At 47.4% G+C, this 21,769-nt stretch overlaps 1 protein-coding gene across 4 annotated transcripts in view; it reads left to right on the forward strand.

The window, feature by feature from the left end:
* Positions 1-21,769, forward strand: part of MYO19 (myosin XIX) — a 580,271-nt gene that overhangs the window by 482,212 nt on the left and 76,290 nt on the right. For all 4 annotated transcript variants that reach the window (XM_078679796.1, XM_078679798.1, XM_078679795.1 and 1 more), the window contains one exon: positions 2,153-2,238. In XM_078679796.1, coding sequence (XP_078535922.1) covers positions 2,153-2,238 — 86 coding nt within the window. The remainder of the gene's footprint in view (positions 1-2,152; positions 2,239-21,769) is intronic.

The following is a 21,769-nucleotide window of genomic DNA, read 5'->3' on the forward strand; positions in this document are numbered from 1 at the left end:
ATTTCCTCCAAATCTCACTCACTCACAGCCTGCTTCCATACAGACCAAGCCTTCTCTTGAGGACATCAGGTTACATCGTGCACCCCCGCCTACCATCACTGAACATGATGCTTCCTATAATCATTGTGGACACTTGAGTGTTCCAGACAACTACATGGCCGCCCTTAATGAAGGTTCACCTTATGCATTCAAGTGAAAGAGGTTCTCCTTCTAGTACCTTAAGATGTAGGTGCAACAGACAACTTACAAAGAAGATAAATGCTTTCCTGGTTAAATAGGTCTTGTAAGTTTCTTTTATTTAAGTTTCCTTGGCTGCCAATGCTTCCTATTGTGAATATTCTAGTGATTCAATATTTTCTAGGGGGTATCGGGAACTGATTGATAAAAAATGTAGGGGGCCACACTTTTAGCCTAGCAGATCCTTTTCATTTGCCCTCCAAGGTCACCTTATTAGGTATCATGTCGGGCAGGGGCGAGTGTACTTCTTTGCACAGAAGAAGTTTACACTGTCTTCCATCTTAATTATCTCCTATTGCAATAAGCTTTCCTTAAAAAGTCAGCATTACTTTCTTCCACCAGCATTTTTTGGACTTGCACATTAATCATTTTCCTACCAACCCTTCATTCTGGTTCCTTGAATTCCGGCAGAAGAGGTAGATGTTAAAATGATCCTCTGATAAAATATTAGAAGCACATTAGGGCATGGATCTGTTTGTACTGGTATAACTTCCTTAAAGCACTCCATTGCTAATTGGGTAGTCTTCTGCATTATAACCTGCTACCATAAGGCCACTAGGACTTTACAAATTCACATGGCTCACACCACAAGAGTGAAAAAGGCTTTTGTGCCCTGACAAATGATATACCAGTTCCAGACATTGGAGGGGCCACCACTTGGAGATCATTTCAAATCTTGCTGAGCAGTACTGCATAGATTACACCTCCAGAGGAGCCACTGTAGTGGGTCTTGCATCTCTGAAAACTGGTTGCTCGATTACCTCAATATTCACTTCACTTTACTCCAGGGTTGGTTTAATGTTGCTATGGTATTCTACTGTTTATGAATATCTGAGAAAATCATATGATGGAAAATGGAAAGTTGGTCACTTATGACTTTAGTCTTCCTTCATAGGTATTCTCTCTGAATTTAATAAATATCTCACCCACCTTCTGTGGAGGAGTGTGGCTCACTGATTAGATCGGCAGACCCTGATGCAGAGGTCTGGCTCGGGACCAGGGTTCAATTCCCGTCGCGTCAGGCTCTTGAGCTCAAATGTCCGCGGACCCGATAATTCTCGGCACGGTGCCTACTCTAATCATGGGGTCCCACGCTGCAACTCTGGGCAATAGCTTGCTTAGTCTCCACACCGGCCCTAATCGCTAAGGATGCCTGGCTTCACCAGGGGGGTGCCCAGGAGTTGGGCGCCTCACAGGAACAGGCCAGGACGGGTTCCTCAGCGGTTTATTCAGCGCGGGGACACACTGGTAAGTGTAACCATGCGCTTTATAAGCTTCAGAATTACAATTATTATTATTTCTCTACAACTGTGATCCTGCTTTTGGTACAGCTTTTTGATGAATACCTTTTGAAGCAGACACCCAAAAATAAACTGCCTGGCTGACGCTGCTTAACATGATGAAACGCTACTGGACGCTGAATCCCTAAAGAGGCAGTAGCAGCTTTCTCTCATGTTAAACGGCAGCACCCCTTCCTGCTTTTTCCCAGTTTAAGGAGTCCTGCTTTCAATTAACTGTTTATTACGTTGACTATTTTTGTTATATGGCTGTTTAGAAAAAAAACAATACATAGCCTCCTCATACGTTGGCTTGTAAAAAATCTAGATTTGTATTTGAAAAATGTATATTTCGAAATGGAATCCCACACATGCATTGGGGTGATTTACTGCATTCAGGTGGAATGCCTATGATTGAAAAGAAGGATTTACAAATTAGTAAATTTTCCTTTTTGGAATATCGGACATCGTAATTATGAAGCATCGCGTTGCTGCTATAGTCTCATAATCTGCTAGGCTAAAGAGTGACCTTTTGTCCTGAATACAGGTCACAGAAACTTCTCTTTATTTATTTTTATTTATTTTTACTAAATACCCAACTGCAAGGTGTTTGACATATATTTTGTTTTATCCTACAGCTGTCAGATGCTATCTAACAAGGAAGAAGATTAAAAGGATGCACAATGCCGCATCAGTTATAAAGTGTGCCTGGAGAAAATGGAAAGTAAGTGATTGTTTGTTGAGTTAGAAGTAATTGAAAAACGTGTTATTAAAGAATTTGCTACCTTTGACAAAAATTGGAGCACAGACCAGAAGTAAGAATACACCACATCATCAGCTGGTAACTTTATAGCTGTATCCGCCAATCCAACATCTGAATAAAGTTTGTTCTCACTTGCACTATATATTTCCCATAGAATGTCAACTTTGTCAGTAAAATCCTACAACTTCAGTCCAATACTATTTAATTTCATAGGCCAGTTTTTCAAAATTGCTCCAGTAAAAGTGTAAATCATTAAATTCTTCATTATGAATTAATGCTGATAACTGTCCATGATAAAATTGTGAAAAACCTCAAGATGAATAAAATATTTGTTTTTCATTAGATCAGCAGGAGACTCTATTGTGGATTGTATCTTCCTGTGAGTCCTCCTGATATCTATTAATGTTAATGTAAGTTTGCCCTTTTATTCACGACTTGACCTTTGCTATTCCATCATAATCAAAATTCATCCTGGATGGCAAATTGTTCACATACAGCATTATGTTTACACTAGAGTGACCTACCTAAAAGTTACAAATAAGTACGCAAATGAGACCTATTAAACACCACACATAAAATGTTTCTGCATGACTTGAAACTTCAAGATTTCAGATGACACCAAAAAAGTCCATCACTTTTTTTCACTCAACATTTAAAAGTTTGTTCTAACAGTCCTACCAGAGCAACAAAACTCTGAGACCAAACACTCTAGATCTTTTCCTTTGATATCTCTAGCATGTTGGAGAGGCTGTCACATCAATCCTCAATAATCTTTCCATCGTATTATTGGATCTATGCAGATATTTCAGATGTAATCTAATGCTTTAAGTGACGACTCTTGATTCTGCAAGGATTTGCTTCCTTCTTATTGATTCAATTTGTTTTAATCCACCTCCTGTTTTTCAGGTTTTTTTAAAGCATCTGACTTAACCCTGATTTGGAATGGTAATGTTAAGCCATGTAACTTGGCACTCATGTTACTTTCCAACTGTTTCATATTTTGTAGAGTGTAAAGCTGGTAATCCTATTGCATGTGATTTAATTACACACAGGTGATGAACCATTGTTCATAGTGAGTTTCATCATGCTAGAGACCTTCCAACCTACCAACGAGCAGTAAAATAATCTGCTTCCACCTTGGTTTCTTTCTGGTCCATTTCTACATTTAAGCATCACTGTCCCTTTATGATAGTAAGCAGTGTTTTTTCAAGTAAAAAGTTCTCAGAATCTAGGAAACTTTTGTAAGTAAACATGCTCTTTCGGCTTAATTCCTATCTCTGGTAAATCCTAGAACTGTTTGGAAAAATAGGGATGCACTAGACTTCTTGTGGAGTTCTAGAATTCGGTCAGAAACCTTTCGGAATCATTGATATCTCGGTAGGGTTTTTATCGATCTGTTTTATTACGTTCTTCCTTTGTATCAATCTGCACCGTGTTCTGGTTAATCTGAAATGGCTTCTCAGCCCTATCAGTCTCCAGGTAGTTTACCACATAAGAATGCAATAAATGAGGTATGTTAATCAATCTCATTCTTTTAAGTGTCAGTCAGTTGTCTTTTACTTGCATCTAAAGTTGTGGGTTTGATCTGACTAGAAAAGTGATTATTAGACTCTGGTTGTCCATACCAGATATTTTTTTTGATAATACATTTTTATTGAAATTTCTGAAACAACAAGTTCATTGGTAGCAAATCACAGTACAATATTAAAAACCTTTCCCACCTTGGTGGCAACACTGACATAAAATTTCTGAAACAACAAGTTCATTGGTAGCAAATCACAGTACAATATTAAAAACCTTTCCCACCTTGGTGGCAACACTGACATAATAAGACCCCCCTGAGTGGGTACAATAGCTTCCATATTACACACATGCATAATGAGGCTCGGACCCTCATAAAGGCAACAGACTCAACCATTTACTCCACACCCGGCTGAACATTTCCGGGCAGCCCCGGGCCTCAAAGAGGGACTCCTCCTGCACCCCACACCAGTTCACACCCCTCCTCCATTTCCGCAGCGTTGGGGCCGCAGCTTGGGACCAAGCGGCCGTTATGTCCCGCTTCGCCACCACCAGAGCCGTCCCCAGGAAGCGCTCATCAGCCCTAGATCCATCTAAGCCAGCGAATATCCCCAGCAGCAGGTGCCTCGGGTCATGGGGAACCTCCCTCCCCAGAGTATGCCTAAGCTCACGTTCCACCCCACTCCAGAACGGCTCCAAAGCCGGGCACAGCCACACCACATGGTAGAAGTCTGCCGGGGCAGAGTCGCAGCGCGCACAGGCCGGAGAGGTTCTCGAGCCAGCTCGGAAGAGACGTGTTGGGGTAAGGTAGGCCGTGTTGGACCAGGCGTAACTTGGATGATGTAGTCAGGGTTTTGGGTGCCATAAGGGCGTCACGCCAATCTGCATCGTCTAAGGGACCCACCCACTCCACCCAACGCTCCCGAAGTCGGTCTAGGGATGTAGGGCAATTGTTTACCAGGGCTCGGTATATACGGGACATACACACCCTCCCCAGGTCCCCCATCATTACCTGCGCCTCAAGAGGGCTGAATTCTGGGAGAGTGGTGGGTGCTGGGAGATGTGTGTGTAGTGCGTGACGAAGTTGCAGGTATTTGTAGATCTGGGAGTGGGAGAGTGCATGTCGGTTTTGTAGGTCCGAGAAGGAGCGCATGTTGTCCCCCACCCGCACATCCCCAAGGAGCGAAATCCCCACCAGGTCCCAGTGACAGAAACCTCCCAAGGACGAGACCTCCCTCAGCCAGGCTCCATGTCATACCTTTTTTTGTCGAGTTAGCGTCCGGTCCCATCTCACAAGTCTAAGGGCTGTGCGCCAAGCCATGAGCACCGTCCTAGTGAATGGGGGTAAGGCTTGTGGCACCGGGGAGCCGTAGAGGAATCCCTGAAGCTGTGGAAAGTCCAGGGTAGTGAGTTCCACCCGGTAAGCAGGGTCAGACCAGCCGCCCGTAAACCAGTCGTGGATCACGATGAGCCTCGTGGCCAAATAGTAAAGGTGGAGATTGGTGACCCCCATGCCTCCGTCAAAGGGGGTAACCCGGCAATGAGACAGAGACAATCGCGAACGCCCACCTCCCCACAGGAATCGGGTGAGTGAGCTGTCCAATTCCCGAAACCAGCCACTGGAAGGGTGGACTGTGGTGTTCTGCAGGATGTAAAGGAAGCTGGGGAGGATCATCATTTTAAAAAGGGCGCTCCTGCCCAGCTGATTAAGGGGATGGGACTGCCAGTTCCTGAGGTCGGTCTTCATCCGAGCGACCAGGCGATATCGAGGGCCCATTCCAGCACTGGGAGGAGGGTCACCCACACGCCCAGGTATTTGAAGGATTGCCTCCGGAGGGGGATCAACGCCAGCCAGTCAAAACACGCCCGGGAGGGGTGCAGGGGGACCAGGGTGGACTTCGTCGGGTTAAGGCGAAGCCCTGAGACCTGTTCAAACGCCACGAGGACCTCTAGAGCTCTAGGGCCAGAGTGCTCCCGATCCGCCAGGTAGAGCAGGACATCGTCCGCATATAGAGCGATTTTATCCACCTGGCTCAGATCCCAGGCCCAACCTTGGATAAGGGGGTTCTGCCGGATTAACGCCGCCAGGGGCTCCATCACCAGAGCAAATAAAAGCGGCTAAAGAGGGCAACCCTGATGGGTGCCTCTTCGGATCGGGAATGGTTCCGACAGCTCACCATTAACGAGTACACAGGCTCTAGGGCTATGATAAAGAACCCTGATCAGGCGGCGAAAGGGAAGGCCGAATCCCATCCTCTCCAGGACATCGCCCAGGTACCCCCAGTCCACCGTGTCAAACGCGAAATCCACGAGCAGCAACGCCAGGTAAGGGGACAGGCGGTGACGATGGGCCAGTGCCAGATGGAGGCAGCAAATACAATGGCGGGTGCCCCTGGCAGGCATGAAGCTACACTGGTCGGGATGGACTAGGTACTGCAGCAAAGGCCGAAGTTGTTGGGCTATTGCGGTGGCAAAGATTTTGATTTCAGTGTTAATCAGCGATATCGGGCGGTAGTCGGAGCATTCTAGGGAGGGCGGCTGTGTTTTTGGGATGTCCACTATGGTAGCCACATCAGATTCAGACGGAAAGGACCCCTCCTCAACCACCTGGCGGAAATGTTCCATCAAATGGGGAACCCGGTCGTCCCGGAAAATTGCGTAGTACTCTTGGGGGAACCCGTCGGTACAGGGCGTCTTGCCGGAGTGGAGCAGGGAGATGGCCCTGTGTATTTCTTCCGGGGTGAGGGGGCCGTCCAGAGCATCGGCGGTCTCCTGGGAGACACAGGGCAGGTGGGTTCCGGAGTCCTCCATTAGTCCAGCTAGGGAGGAACCTGGAGGGCGCGTGGCATATAAGGTCGCATAATAGTGTGCAAAGGTTTGTGCGATGGCCGATGACGTCATTTGACGGGTCCCCGCGACCGTCCGGATCTCCGGGATAATCCGGTTGGCTCTGGGGTATGACGCCAGGTTATGAAGGAGTTTACCATTTTTGTCCCCCCAGCCATAGATGCGTGCCACCGAGGTCCGCCAGAGGATTTTGGCGGACTCCAAGGAGATCCGCCGAATCTCATCCCGGACCAGCGCCAGTTGTCTGGAGGTGTCGCTAGTATCGTTAGTCAGCTGGGCATGCTCCAGTTGCACAGCCGGGATTCCAATTGTACCAGTTGGGCGACCTGGACTACGCGCTTGGCGTGGACCAGTCCTCGGGCCACCCCTCGAACCACCACCTTACCGGCCTCCCAGAGCGTTCCCTGTGAAGGGACCAAAACTGTGTTGGTGGAGAAGTAGTGTCGCAGTTCTTGACCCAGGGACTCACCAATGTGGAGTCTTGCAGGAACCAAGCGTTCAGGCGCCAAACCATCCGAGGGCCCAGAGTAGGGGACCCGATGCGGAGAGAGATGGGGGAATGGTCGGAGATTCCTCTAGGGAGGATAACCGCTCCTGACACCAGTTGGCAATCTGTGGCGGGCATTAGGACAAGGTCTATATGGGAGTGGGTGTGATGAGCAGCCGACGTGTGTGTGTATTGTTTCAATCGGGGGTGCCATACCCTCCAGACATCGCAGAGACCCACAGGCGAGGTCCATCGCACTAGGTTCCTCGCAGAGACCAACCGCTGCGCTGACGGAGCGCCCGTCACATCTTGGGAGGGCTGCAGGACAGCGTTAAAGTCTCCCCCGATGACCGTGAGGCCCTGGGGAACGGAGGAGATCACCTGTGTCAGGTGCCGAAGAGTGGGTGCCAAGAGCGCTGGGGGGACATAGGTGCACAGCAGGTGCACGGGGTTTCCCTCAATCAGTCCCGACAGGGCCTCATATGTCCCCTGTGCATCGGGGTCGACGGTAACCAGGGTAAAGGGAAGCCCCCTTCTAAGAAGAATGCCCCCCCCGGGAACCCCGGGCGAAGTTAGAGTGCCAGACTCGGTCAAACCTGTAACGGGCTAGGAAATGACAGTGGGAACCCAGAAGGTGCGTCTCCTGGAGAAGCAAGGCATCGGGCATGTGGCGATGGGCTGCATGGAGCACCGCAGTGCGCTTGATGCGGTCCAGAAGGCCATTTACATTCCAGGAGAGAATGTAAGAGGTCTGTTATGGGCAGGAGACATGTGTGAAGAGGAGAATCCGGTAATGCAGGTGCATGTGAAAGGTCGTGTCGGGCCGGAGAGGAAGCCCCACCCAGACCCGGGGCCCCCAGACATGGGAAAAGGAGGCAACGGTGTGTGCGCCAGCTGATGAAGAAGGGAAAGCCATTTTGCTACCAATAAGAACAGAACACAGCGGCCCGTAGTCTTCTCCCCCTCCCTCGCCCCCCAACTCCCCCCACCCTATACTTCGCAAAGTGAAGCATATGTCGCCCTAAACAATTCTAAACACTAGCACCTCCCGGGGAGGTAAATAGCTAAACTAAAACGGTTAGCAACCATAAAAGGGAACATGGCTGAGTCGGACCCCCCTCCATGTGTTCGGATGAAATGCTAACAGCAAGAACAGGTATATCTTAGCTAGATTGCTAGGACCCCGGATAACAGCAATGGTTAATTCCCCACCAAACCAATCAAGTGAGCCCCATAGGAGCTGGTGTGGGGAGCTACAGGCAGTCACAGCGATAAAGGACCCCACGGTGGAGCCCCAGGCATTGGAGGCAGCATCGTTCACGACCCGGTCTCTCCATCAGAGCCGCAGATCACAGGGCTCCCCGACCGGTCCAAGTCTGACATTGCACGTCGCAGAGTTGCACTGGGTCCTGGGACGCTTCCCAGCTCGATCAATAAGGAAGCCAGCGGTGGAGGATCAGGTCCTTGCCCCCGGGCCTGAGTCGGCGAGTGTTGGGACCGCGGCTCCGGCGACCGGCAGCCCCCACCTCGACGACCGCCTCTCCTCCGGGATCCGGTCCGGGATAGTCGGGGTTTTGGCGCTGGCTGACTGTCGTCCCGGGGCCCTCCGAGCAGGGGAGAGGGGGACACCCGGCAGGAGGGGCCGCTCCTCCGTGAGCCAGGTCCATGCTGCCTGCAGGGAATCGAAGAAGAAGGTCTTGTTTTGGAAGATCACCTTGAGGCGGGCCGGGAAGAGGAGCCCATAGCGAAGACCCATCGCTCTGAGTTTTTGTTTAACTTCGTCGTAGGAACGACGTTGTGCCTGGAGCTCCCTGGACTAGTCTGGAAACACCAATATTTTAGAGTCTTGGTAGTGGAGTGGCCCCAGATCCCTGGCCGCACCCAGGACAGCGTCCCTGTCGTGAAAATTGAGGACACAAAGGATGACAGGGCGAGCAGGGGCTCCCGGCGGCGGCCTGGGGGCAAGGGAGTGGTGGGCCCGAACCAGGGGGAGAGTTTCTCCTTGGGCATCCAGGAGCGGATCCAGGTCTCCATAAAGGTGGCCGCATGGTCTTTCTCAACTCCCTTGGGGAAGCCCAAGAGGCGCAGGTTGTTGCGACGCACCCTGTTTTCGGCATCCTCGGCTCTGCGGTGTAGCTCCAAGGACTGCGACTGGAGACTGGCCACCTGAGACTTGAGGGCGTTTACGTCGTCTTCCACTGTGGACACGCAAGACTCCCCCCTCGGTGATGCGTTCTGTGGCCTTGCGAACGTCTTGGGTGATTAAGGCCACGTCTACCTGCACCTCTCCTATCTTGTTCTCCACGGATGCCTGGGATGAACTGATCGCCTGCAAGAGGGACGAGAGATCTCAAACGGCTAGGCCAGAGCCGGCCGGTGGTCCGCCCCCGGGGCCCCAGTCTGACTTTGCGAACTGATCCATCGTCGTTTGGGTTGAGGGGCCGGGAGGGCGCGGGGCTTCCCTATAATCCTGGGCAGGTCAATCAGCACGTGTTCCGGAAGAAATAGAAGCGCTTCCCGGCAGCGTTCCCCGCCATACCTGATATTAGTAGCAGTTATCCACAGAACACTTTTCCCTCCACTAGAGATTAACACCATGTTGACTAAACTGATTGAAAATACTTGCTAAATGTTATTTCTTCGTACATAACTTATGTAATTGCTTTAACATGTGCTAGGTGTGTCGGAGAGATCCAGGCTTTCTTAATACGTCATTTACAAGATTCTACAAAGAGAAGGTAGTTCTCTAGATGCACTTAAACATTTCAACATTTACTTAGTATGTGGAAGCATCAGTATTGTTAATGTACTTCTGTTTTAGTCTTTTTCCTTTATCTTACTTCCTTGACCATTAACGCCATCAAGAGTTTGATATCTCTCCATACAAATTCACCACTGAACAGTTTTAGCTAAGTTCAGTCATTGGGATTTTGATAAATCACTATATCTAACAGTCCTACAAGCAGAGATGAACCTGGGACTAAGGTTACTTATTTTAACTACAGAAAGTCACATTTGACCCATCCTCCACTCCAGTGAGGCACATAATATATTCTCACTCTGTGATTAAAACACATTCGCGCCGAGGAATGCACCCAGGCAATTGACGATCTCTATGCGCTTTCGCTTCCTCTAGTTTAAATATATTCATCAATTCTACTATTTCACTTCTCGGTTATGGCAGATGGGTCATGCCAATTGTGCTGGTGTACCTTCAATGTGCTTCCTCACCAGGCACCTTTTATCACACTGTTTGGGAGTGCCCAGTTATTTGTTTTTTAGGTCTCGACTGAGCCAGCGCATGCGCTGCTCTGGAGAGACATTTAGTAGCTGCTTTTAAAAGTGCAACCTCGCCGGCCACCAGCTTCTTATCGCGCGCACAAGCGTGTGCGTGACATGCACAGCTGTCATTTGACTTCAGCTTCTTGCCTTTGTATGGCGTGTGATAACTGCCAGCCACCAGTTTGCTATCACGCACACAAGCGCGCGCGTGAGGTGCACAGCTGCCATTTGGCTTCAGCTTCCTGCCTTTGGATGGCGCGCGATAACTTGTAGCTGTTTAACTTCAATTATTTGCAAACCATGTTTACGCTGGAGCCAAGGCTGACTTTCAATTAAGGTCAGAAGTTCCATTTCGAACCTCATGTGTTAATGAAGGGTTTTCCGATCAGTAGCCGTTTCACTTTCATTATTTGCACTCCCTCCTTGTAAGCTTCCTGCTTTTGTATAGCGCGCGATAACTTGTAGCCGTTTAACTTTAATTTTTCTCAACAATGATCCCAGGCCCGACTCCCTCGTCATTCTTTCGAGCCGCCAGCTTTGTTTACTTTTGCTCAACAGTGATGCCAGGCCGTGCGATGTCTTTGAGCATTTTCATTTTTTTTTAATCCTCACCCCTACACCCTCCCTTCTCCGACTCCCTCGTCATTCTTTCGTTATTCTTATGCTTTTGTAGCAGGCACCCACGCTTTACTTTTAATATGGTTAAAGTAAAGCGCGTGTGCTGCGATTGTTGCAATAGTTAAGAAATAGATGTTTATTCTATTTCTTAAGTTTTGCTACAATCACGGCTCGCGCTTTACTTTAATCACAAACTGATCCAACGATCACTCACGTACGTCACTAGAGATCAACCCTGCTCCGCGCCGCCACCCTTTTCATCCAGAATCTTGGCATCGGCATCCTATTCTGGTCTGCCCAGCCCAGTAGAGGACCATCATATCAACCACAGTCCGTTCCAGAAAGGAAGGCCGCCATTAGCTGTCGCCCATCAACTTCGTCAAAACCGGCTCGGGAAAAGGTAAGTAAATAAACTCCACAGCTCAGGATTTACGATGTGCTTTACATTGGCGAACGTTGGATCAAATGCTCCAATTCTACGTCATTTTACACATTATGGTACCGCCCACTCCCAGGTAGTTGCCAGAATATGCCCAGCCTTGGTTATGTAACCTGGAAGTGGTGTTTCAAGATGAGCGCGGGGCAACAGACATTAAGATGAATTCATGGATGATCCTTGTAAGTAATGTATGAATGATTGTTTATTATGGGATTTCTATCATACTTAGCAGTTTGATTACTCAGTAGAGCGTGTCAACTCACCCAATTAAAGCGAGACTCTCGATTTTAAAGCAAGCAGAAGGGTTGTATTTTACTTTTTTTTAATTTATTTTTTTAGCTTAATTGCACTCACTTCAGTTAAAGCAAATGAGGGAAATTCCATTCACCCGGATTAATTTAAAAAACCCATCTTTCCCGCTCCCAAATCTGGGGATGTACAAAGAATGCGGCATTCAGCGTTTTGTGTGTGTGGGGTGGACCAATGTTCAAGAAGAAAGTTTCTCTGCACCGTAGCAGTTACACACTATAAACAGCAGTCTCATAACTCGCGGACAAAAAAATCTCACATTCCAAACGGCACATTAATACTGACATTACTCACAGACTAGCAGTTGGTAAAGACTGACCCTCTTTACCAACATCCCCCCAACTCCTCACAGAGAGGGAGAAACTATTGACAGCACTCAACACCCTTCAGTCTTTAATGGAACACTCCATGCCAATGCACTGGTCCAGAGGATGTGAGTGCACGGTGCTATGCACCGGTTCAGAGGTGCCAGGGCACGGTGCTATGCACGGGTCCAGAGGTGTCAGTGCACGGAACTATGCACAGGTCTAGAGGTGTCGGTGCATAGAACTATGCACGGGTCCAGAGGTGTGAGTGCATGGTGCTATGCATGGGTCCAGCGGTGCCAGTGCACAGCGCTATGCACGGGTCCAGAGGATGTGAGTGCAGCGTGCTATGCACGGATCCAGAGGTGTGAGTGCACGGTCCTATGCATGGGTCCAGAGGTGTGAGTGCACTGTGCTATGCACGCGGTTTAGTAATGGCAGCCGCATGCCTTTCTTTTACTTTGCAGCTCGCCAAACTCCTTTAAAAAAAGTATCATTCTTTAATGCAGCGTGGCAAACAGCACTTGGCCTTCAAAAATGCCAGCAGCGTGCCTTTCTTTTTTTCGGTGTGGCAACACGCCCACATTTTATGTGGTCAGCTAAGGACAGATGAGCAGTCTCGTGGTTCTCCTGCTCTCTGTCGCACTTGACCTCTCTGTGTAGCTCCACTTGCCACCCGTAGCGCCAGAGGCAGTCCTGCTCACCATGGCAGCGCACGCACACCCAGCAACTTCTCTAGCAACGTCAATGTGCCCAGAGCAAGGTTTCACTTAACACATGCTAATATGAGCGGGTTTATTTTACTCTTTTTGCATCTGCTTCTCTACTTTCTGTCTCATTGCACTTTTACATATGCATACATTTGATGATTTTACTCAGGGGCATTGGTGCTGGTGGTGCCTGGTGCAACAATGTTTTTGGGCACACCCCAACGACCTCCTTCTCCATGGATTCCCTCCCACTGCCCTTTAACAGTTCCACTCAGGTCTCCATATCCACGCTCTTTCACCTGCATTTTTTCCTGCAGCTCTTTGATGACGGGTAAGAGCTCGCTGGTCCCCAATACAGCTGTGGAGCAACTTTCCGTTTTGCTCCAAGCCTACCAAACTTTTGGCAATAATTTATTTTAAGGGAGATCACACATTACTGCTGCTTGTTTGTAAAGAGGGACCTTGCATGCCACTGCTGTGAGGCCTGAGCTTCCAGAATCACTGAGTGGACTAGTAGAATGAACCAGTGCACCATACTGGAGAAGCTGGTGTACAAAGCCCAATGGATGCAAAAGAAATAAAAGAAAATTTGTAATCCCTGGATCCGGGTCAATGGAGCCCTGGATTAGTGTTAGACCATCTGGTTCAATTGTTACTTGTGAGAGATGAATAGCATACCAGAAAGAAAAAAACCTGTTGATTCTATTGGTACTTGAGAATGTAACGTACTGACTTAAGGAAAAAGTTTCTGTAATGTTTGTTTTTCATTGCAAAATCAATAAAAAATTATAAAACGAACATATAAGAAACTTTCTGAGTAGTGGTGCTTAAAGCACTCCAGTGAACTGTTTAGGTCAGGTTTGAAAAGGGCAGAATGAGATGGGAGGTCTACTCTATTAAAGTTATTTCAATGTTATTATATTAAAAAAAATACATTAAGAATTCCCAGGTTGAAGACTGCGAGTTTTTCTAAACATGTGACACATTAAATTATACCAGTAGTGGAGAAGTGTAATTGATCCTAAGTAACTTTTTCATTACAAGCAACTTAAGGAAAAAGATTCTCGACAAGTTTGTTGGGGATTGGTATGTGCATAACGCTTTGAAGGAGTTTGCAGAAACTTGGGCGTTTGTATTACTGGATTCTAAGATAAATGTAACCTTTTCATTCTTTAACGTGAATAAGAAACTTAGCCGAGATGTAATCCTAGGAGCTATAAAATAAAGCTCCATAAACCCCAGGTAGTGATTATATAAATGCAAATAACAGGAAATCGGGATAGCAATGCCATTGTGTTATTGTGAGCTATGACTGAGCCAACAAAGCTGAACACAGCTAAAGATCCCTCGGTAACCCTTGGTAGCTTGGCTTGCACAGTTTAGCCAGATAGAAGTGGGTGGTCTGTCACGCTGAATATTTTCACCCTCTTAGACTAATGAACTTATCCAGAGATTGTAAGCCTTCAGTAGGGTGGGCTTGCAAGCTATGCCTAGCAAGAGCTCCACAGGGTCAGATACAATGGGTAAGCCATCGTGTTTTTGGCCTTGATTTACCCCTCAGCCTCCCAGCATCCCTCAAAATAACTGTTAGTGTTAAAAATCACAAAGTTGAGTTGCCAATGTTGTCTTCACAAAAGCTGGTCAGATTATCCCAGTCCTGGAGAAGTGAAATTCTTCCCCAATAAAATGTTGTTCCACAAGTTCATTAGAAATTGCTTCACAGACTCCAGTTAATCTTTCACAGCTGCAGATGGGGTACCACAACTCTCCTTTCAAGTCCACATTGGTACTCTGGATATATAATATATATATATCTTGGCTGTGCAACGTTCTCGACCTGGCATCTTAATTTGGTCCTTAGAACTCCAAGTTCAGTCTTAGCTAACACATTTTGTTCAGGCCCCTTCTAATAAAATGCATTGAAAGTGTCAACACATTCCAGTTTTCAAAATAATCTTGTCACACAGTGATGAGCCCTTTGCCCATCTTGCCATTGTGGATTACATTTCCAGGCACAGAACGTAGGACCACTGTTTCACAAAAGAAAACCGTGCGAGGTTTGTATGGTGAGCAAAGTGATGTTAGGCCCTGTCCTCTAAGGAAAATTAAATATTAGTCTTCAGGTTCATATCTGGTTTATTATTGGCTGCTGTCACCCGTATAGCTGGAGAGATGAGGACATCCTAAATTGAGCGGCCCATCACCCTTCATGCAATTTATGTCAGAAGCCTGGCCTTCAAAGCTCTATTTTCTGACGTGCATTTTATCATGTCCCTTGCTTATTAATAGACGGTAATGGGAAAATATGTAGCCACGCTAATACAGCAATAGCAAGACTGCTCAGTGAATAAAGAGCTTGCAGCTGACATCCTGGCAAAGCAAGCTTAATCTGTTCTGCTTCCGAGGTTGATAAATTGAGAGCTAATAATTGTTAGTAGTATTGCCTTAAAAATGAATGACGTACAAATAGCAATGGTGTAAACAATTGTATAATAAGCTATTATGCGTCTCTGCAAAGCAGGTAACAGGTCAGTAATCCAGTATTAGGGGTGTCTTTCATAGATTCACATGCCTGAATCATTCCCCGTAGTAGAAATGGGAGTCCCCGGTATATAAATAAAGTAATGTCCCATAGACATATAGATAAATAGGCCTAAAAGTCTCACATTAGTAACCTATCCCTTTCCTTTTGTAGAAAGGACCAAACTCTAGAAAAGAGCCAATCAGCTGTCACTTCCCTCAAGAACCCTCCTGGAAGGAGCCTCAATCCCTCAGATTTTCTACCGCACGTTGTGCCAAGGGAGTCTCCCCTGAGCTCTACTCAGTTCTTTTCTTCACAACTGGTTTCCAGTGTTCTAGGATATTTTATTCTGATCCATCTGTGATTGCTGATATCACCATGGCTGAAACACCAAAAAAGGGTCTTTTTAGATCCTGTGCTTCATGTGGAAAAAAGAGGCTGCATATTGATGACCAGCATAAAGATTGCCTGTATCCAGACCATTCTGCCAAAGACTGTGTGGTATGTCGTACCTTTTCCACTAAAACCCTCAAAGATCGTGAGGGACGCCTATTAATTTGGCTCCAGAGGCTGAAAGACAGGGACCACCTGAAATCTTCTGAGGAAAGTGAAGGTTCTTCAGTCTCTTCAAAATCTTCTCTAAAGAGACCAAGGGTGGCTGCCCTTAGTGCTACGGCTCCTCCTCAAAAGAAGATGTCAAAGAAGTCTTCAGAGGCTCTCTCCAAGGCAACTTCTGCGAAGGGTTCCTCTCAGGAAGTTCACACCTTCAAAAAGCCTGTTTGGACACTGTCGACAATGGTATTGTCGACAACGGCTTCATCGTCGAGGAGAGCTATGTCTACTGCATTGACGACGACAGTTTCTACGTCGACGGCATCGTCGTCATTGTCTTCGATGGCGACCCCATCGTCGACGGCAGGTAAAACTGTGTCGTTGACGATAACCATCAAGAAAGCACCGTCGACGTCGAAGAACCTGTCGACGCTGGACTCGCCATCGACAGCATCGTCGATGACGAAGTCACCATTGTCGACGTCTGCACCGTCGGCAAAAACGTCGTCGGCGAAAGCACCGTTGACGAGGATACCGTCAACGAAGAAGCCGTCGGCGACGTATTCCGTGATGTCTCCACTGTCGACGATTACCTCGTCGACGATGACTCCTTTAGCCAAGACACCCGTTGACACTCCACCGTCGACGGGCTCGTCAACGATGATAGATTCTGGTCCACAAACCACATGTGTGCGCCTGAAAATCACAAAGAAATCTCTGACACCGGCTTTAACATCGCCAAGCAGAGTCCAACCACTACCTCCAGCAAGTCTTCTTCAGGAGGAGGATTCAGATGAAGGAGACCTGTTTCAGACGGCGACAAGCCCTTCGGAGCTTCATGTTAAATGTCAGAGTTCGGATGAAGAAGAGGATCAGGAGGAGGAATAAAATCCGCCACCTCCTCCTATGGTTTGCCTTCCAGCCTCTTTAGTTACCGACTTGCGGAACCTTTATACAGGACTATAAACGGAGGTTTCCAGAGCCTCCTGCTCCTCCACCTCCGACAGTATCTCCTTCACGAAGACCTCGGCCTCCACCTTTGAGCATACAGCCGGAATGGTTTGATTTACCACATCCTCCTACTACTGATGAGGAAGAGGCAGAACAGCAGGAAGAGGGAAGAACTGCAAGATACTCAGTCTATCCACGATGACTGGGATGACTGTTCTACCCTCTCCCGCGTCTCCAGTGCCTGCGCCTGCAGATTCACCACCAGCCGACATTGGAGGGTTCCATAATGTAGTTGAGAGGGACGCTCAACGTTTCAAGATACCAATGGTCTCTCAAGAGCAAGACTACTTCTTATATGACTTTAAGGAGCCTCTCAAGAAATCAGTAAGATCAATTCCCATTATTGATTACCTATGGGAGCAGGGTGTTAAAGTCATGCAGAACCCTTCCTCGGTACCTCCAGTGGTACCTTGTTTGAATAAAAAGTATAGGGCACCTGATACTGCACCGGCCTGTTTGGTAGGACATCCCAAACCAGATTCGGTCGTTACACAGGCGGCAGAGAAGAACTCAAGGAATCCTTCTGCCCCGTTATCAGCACCTCCGGATAAGGAAGGCAGGAGGTTAGATACCATAACATTGGGAAGCGTTTCTCTTCAATGTCTGCAGTGACAGTGAAGGCAACCAATGCTTTAGCGCTTTTGGGGCGCTACAACAGACAACTATGGGCAGATATCGCCCCATATCTATCTGAGCTGCCTAACAAATCAAAAGAAGAGGTAAAAAAGATTTTGCTAGAGGGTGAGACCTCAGCATCAGAAATAATAGACTGTGCGATGGATATCGCTACAACAGGATTTCGCCAGTAGGCTGGAGCGGCAGTCTTGTGACGACAAGGTTGGCTAAGGGCAACTTCCTTTCGTCCTGAGGTGCAACAAAAATATTGGATATGCCCTATGATGGCCAGTCTCTCTTTGGCTCACAGATTGATGAGGCGCTGCAGAATATAAAAAAGGACACGGACACTGCTATAGCATTGGGCACTCTCCAGTACAAAAACCAGTCCTTTCGTGGTTCCAGAGGTAGAGGACAGTCCCAATAGAGGGAACTACCAATACCGGTCTTCATTTTCTTCAGGCCAGAGTCGATCCCAGTACCAGCAGCGCCAGCAACATAGCCAACAATCCTCTTATGGCAAGTCGTCCTTTCGTGGTAAAGGCCAGCGAAGAAACAACGGACGTAGACAATGACCTTTCTCTTCAGCCAGCCCCAGATTCATTTCCATCATCAAAAATTGGAGGAAAGATTTCACATTTCTTAAAAAATTGGAAGATTACCACGGACCGTTGGGTTCTACAATTAGTCCAATTCGGCCATTCTTTACAATTCATACATATTCCTCCCCAAACTCCTCCCCGCCCTGTGCTTCACAAAAATCTACGCTTCTTCTCCGAGAACTCTCTCTTATGATCCACAAAGGGGCGATAGAGAAAGTCCCTCTGTCTCAACGGGGGAAGGGATTTTATTCTCGCTTCTTTTAATCCGGAAAAAAGAGAAAAAATGGAGACCGATTTTGGACCTCAGGGCCCTCAACAAATTCCTGAAGAAGCAGTCGTTTCACATGGTAACGATCCAGGAGGTCTTACAACTCTTGGAAGGGGAAGATTACATGACGTCCCTGGACCTTCAGGACGCTTATTTCCATATCCCGATTCACAGAAATCACAAAAAATATTTAAGGTTTGCGGTGGCAGGCAGACACTTTCAATTTCGCGTCCTGCCCTTCGGGCTCCAGTCTGCACCTCGCATCTTTACAAAGTGTCTCTCCCCAGTAGCTGCATATCTCATGCACCACCATCATCAAGTCTTTCCATATCTGGATGACTGGCTGATCAAGGCTCCATCCTTGGAAAGCGCATCCAGATCTTCCAACGCCTGTCTGCAGCTTTTCAATCATTTAGGACTCATGCTCAATCGGAAGAAATCAGTCCTTCTACCTTCTCAGCGCATCAACTTCCTAGGTGCAAACCTCGACACGACTGAGGAAATCCTTCCCATCTCAAGAGAGAAAGACAAAGCTTTTACAATGGCTACTCTCGTGGCTTCAAAGAGGACCTTAACGGTCCGCCTTTTCAAATCCTTACTAGGAATGATGTCATCATGTATCTTCTTGATACCTCACTGCCGTCTACGGAGGCGCTCTCTCCAGGAGGCACTCTCAAAACAATGGATCCAATGCACAGGGTCGTTCAACGATCTCATAAAAGTAACTTCTCAAATGGTCAGGACCCTGCAATGGTGGATGTCAGTTCGGAATCTTTCTCGGGGCTTACCATTCCTGCTTCCGGCTGCACCGCATATCGTCACAACAGACGCATCCTTGGAAAGTTGGGGAGCTTTTCATCAAGAGCTACAGATAAGCGGAAAGTGGTCCCCATTAGAAAAAGGGCTCCATATCAATGTCCTGGAATTGCAGGCGGTCTTCCTCGCCCTTCAAGCCTTTCTTCCAAGAATCAAAAATTCCCTTGTGCTCGTCCGTAAGGACAACACTACGACGATGCACTACCTCAACAAACAGGAAGGGACTCGCTCTCTGACACTCTCGCCGAGTCGCAAAAAATCTGGAACTGGTTAATTGGACACAATATATCTCTTCGGGCGGAGTACGTCCCAGGCATGGACAATGTACTCGCCGACTCATTAAGCAGACAGAGGACAACGTCTCACGAATGGGAACTGGATCTAGGAATCCTCAACCAAATCTTCTCGCGATGGGGCACTCCTCAGATCGACCTGTTTGCCACAAGATCCAACACCAAATGCCCACACTTGGCAAGTTGACATACCCAGAAAGGGTCCCTAGGGAATGCATTTTCGATCGCATGGTGCAACGTCTTTGCATACGCCTTTCCACCATTTCCTATGATTTCCAGGGTCCTCAGAAAGTTGAAAGCGGAGCCTTGTACACTCATTCTGGTAGCCCCAACTTGGCCACGCCAACATTGGTTCACGGAGCTCCACCGCCTATCTCTGGAGCCGCCGACCCGCTTGAAACAGTTCCCGTCTCTTCTCACGATGAGCAACCAACAAGTCCAACATCCGAATCTAGCCTCACTCAAATTAGCGGCTTGGCTCCTGAGTTCAGATAACTTCAGAATTTGAACATTCCGCCAGACTGTAGAGCCATCCTAGCTCGAGCACGGGCGGATAGCACCAACAAAACACTCTTTAAAATGGAAGAGATTTTGCATCTGGTGTAAGGCTCAAGGTATACATCCTTTCTCTTCCTCTCCAGAACAAATATTGCCTTATCTTCTCCATCTGGCGAACTCAGGCCTTGCTCATGCTTCCATCAGGGTCCACTTGGCGGCGATATCTCGTTACAGAAGATCTCATACTGGCCCTACTCTTTGGTCTCACAGATTGATCAAACAGTTTTTAAAAGGACTCTACAGAACTTTCCCCCTGTGAGAATTTTGCCACCTACCTGGAATCTCAACACAGTCCTTAACCAGCTCATGAAACATTCATTTGAGCCAGTTCACAGGGCTGACCTGAAATACCTTTCTTGGAAAACAGCCCTCCTACTTGCACTCACCTCCGCAAGACGAGTGAGCGAGCTCCAAGCCTTCTCAATCCAGGAACCTTTCCTGCAATTCAAGCAGGATAGAGTAATTTTATGGACGAATCCTAAATGTATTCCAAAAGTCCCGTCGGACTTCCATCTCAACGAACCTGTGGTCTTGCGCTCTTTCTTCCCGAATCCTACTACGGCAGCGGAAAGGTCGTTACACTCTCTGGATCTTAAGCGCTGCCTAAAATTTTATATTGAAAAGACAAAAACCTTCAGGAAGTCCCATCAGTTATTCGTGGCTTACAGTATGCCCAGGAGGGGTCTTCCACTCACCAAACACAGTATTTCCCGCTGGATTTCTGCTGCTAATTCGTTTTGTCATGAACAAGCAGGGCAACCCCTACAATCTAAAGTGAGAGCCCACTCTACCAGAGCAATATCTACATCCATGGCGCTTTTTGCAGGATTGACGGTTATAGATATTTGTAGAGCGGCAACATGGAAGTCGCCACATACCTTCACTAGGCATTACTGCCTGGATACAGAACTCATGAAGGATGCTGCGGTGGGACAAGCAGTACTTCGTCATCTGTTTCAGTAGAGGTGAGCCTTTCTGTTCATCCCTCCATCCTTCTCATGTATGCACATTTCTCTATTGTATAATTTGGTGGTATTTCTTGCTTGCGAATGCTTGTTTCTATTAGTCGTTTGATATGTTGTTATCTAATGACTTGTATGTCCTATACCATCCGAAATGTGCTTTGTGTATTGCTTGCTACTCTGATTCAGGCATGTGAATCTATGAAAGACACCCCTAATACTGGATAAGAAATGCGTTACTTATCTGTAACTGCAGTTATCCAGTATTGGTGTCTTTCATAGATTCACATGCAACCCTCCCGCCTCCCCTGGAAGGGCTCACCTACTTCTCTCAGTAATACGCCTACTTAGCTCTGTGCGTACGAATATCTGAGGGACTGAGGCTCCTTCCAGGAGGGTTCTAGAGGGAGGTGACAGCTGATTGGCTCTTTTCTAGAGTTTGGCCCTTTCTACAAAAGGACAGGGATAGGTTACTAATATGAGGCCTTTAGGCCTATTTATCTATATGTCTATGGGACATTACTTTATTTATATACCGAGGACTCCCATTCCGACGACGGGGAATGATTCAGGCATGTAAATCTATGAAAGACACCAATACTGGATAACTGCAGTTACAGGTTAGTAACACATTTTGTTATCCATGCTTATTGCACCTTTACACACCAAGCCTGTGGTATCCTGAAGAACGAATGGCCAAGATGAGCGCACTGTATGTCCACCCCTTCGTGAATTAAGCCTGCTGTTCTGAACAGGCAAGCCTCTCTCCCTCATCA

The sequence above is a fragment of the Lissotriton helveticus genome, chromosome 3_1, assembly GCF_964261635.1.
Source record: "Lissotriton helveticus chromosome 3_1, aLisHel1.1, whole genome shotgun sequence".
Classification (NCBI taxonomy): domain Eukaryota; kingdom Metazoa; phylum Chordata; class Amphibia; order Caudata; family Salamandridae; genus Lissotriton; species Lissotriton helveticus.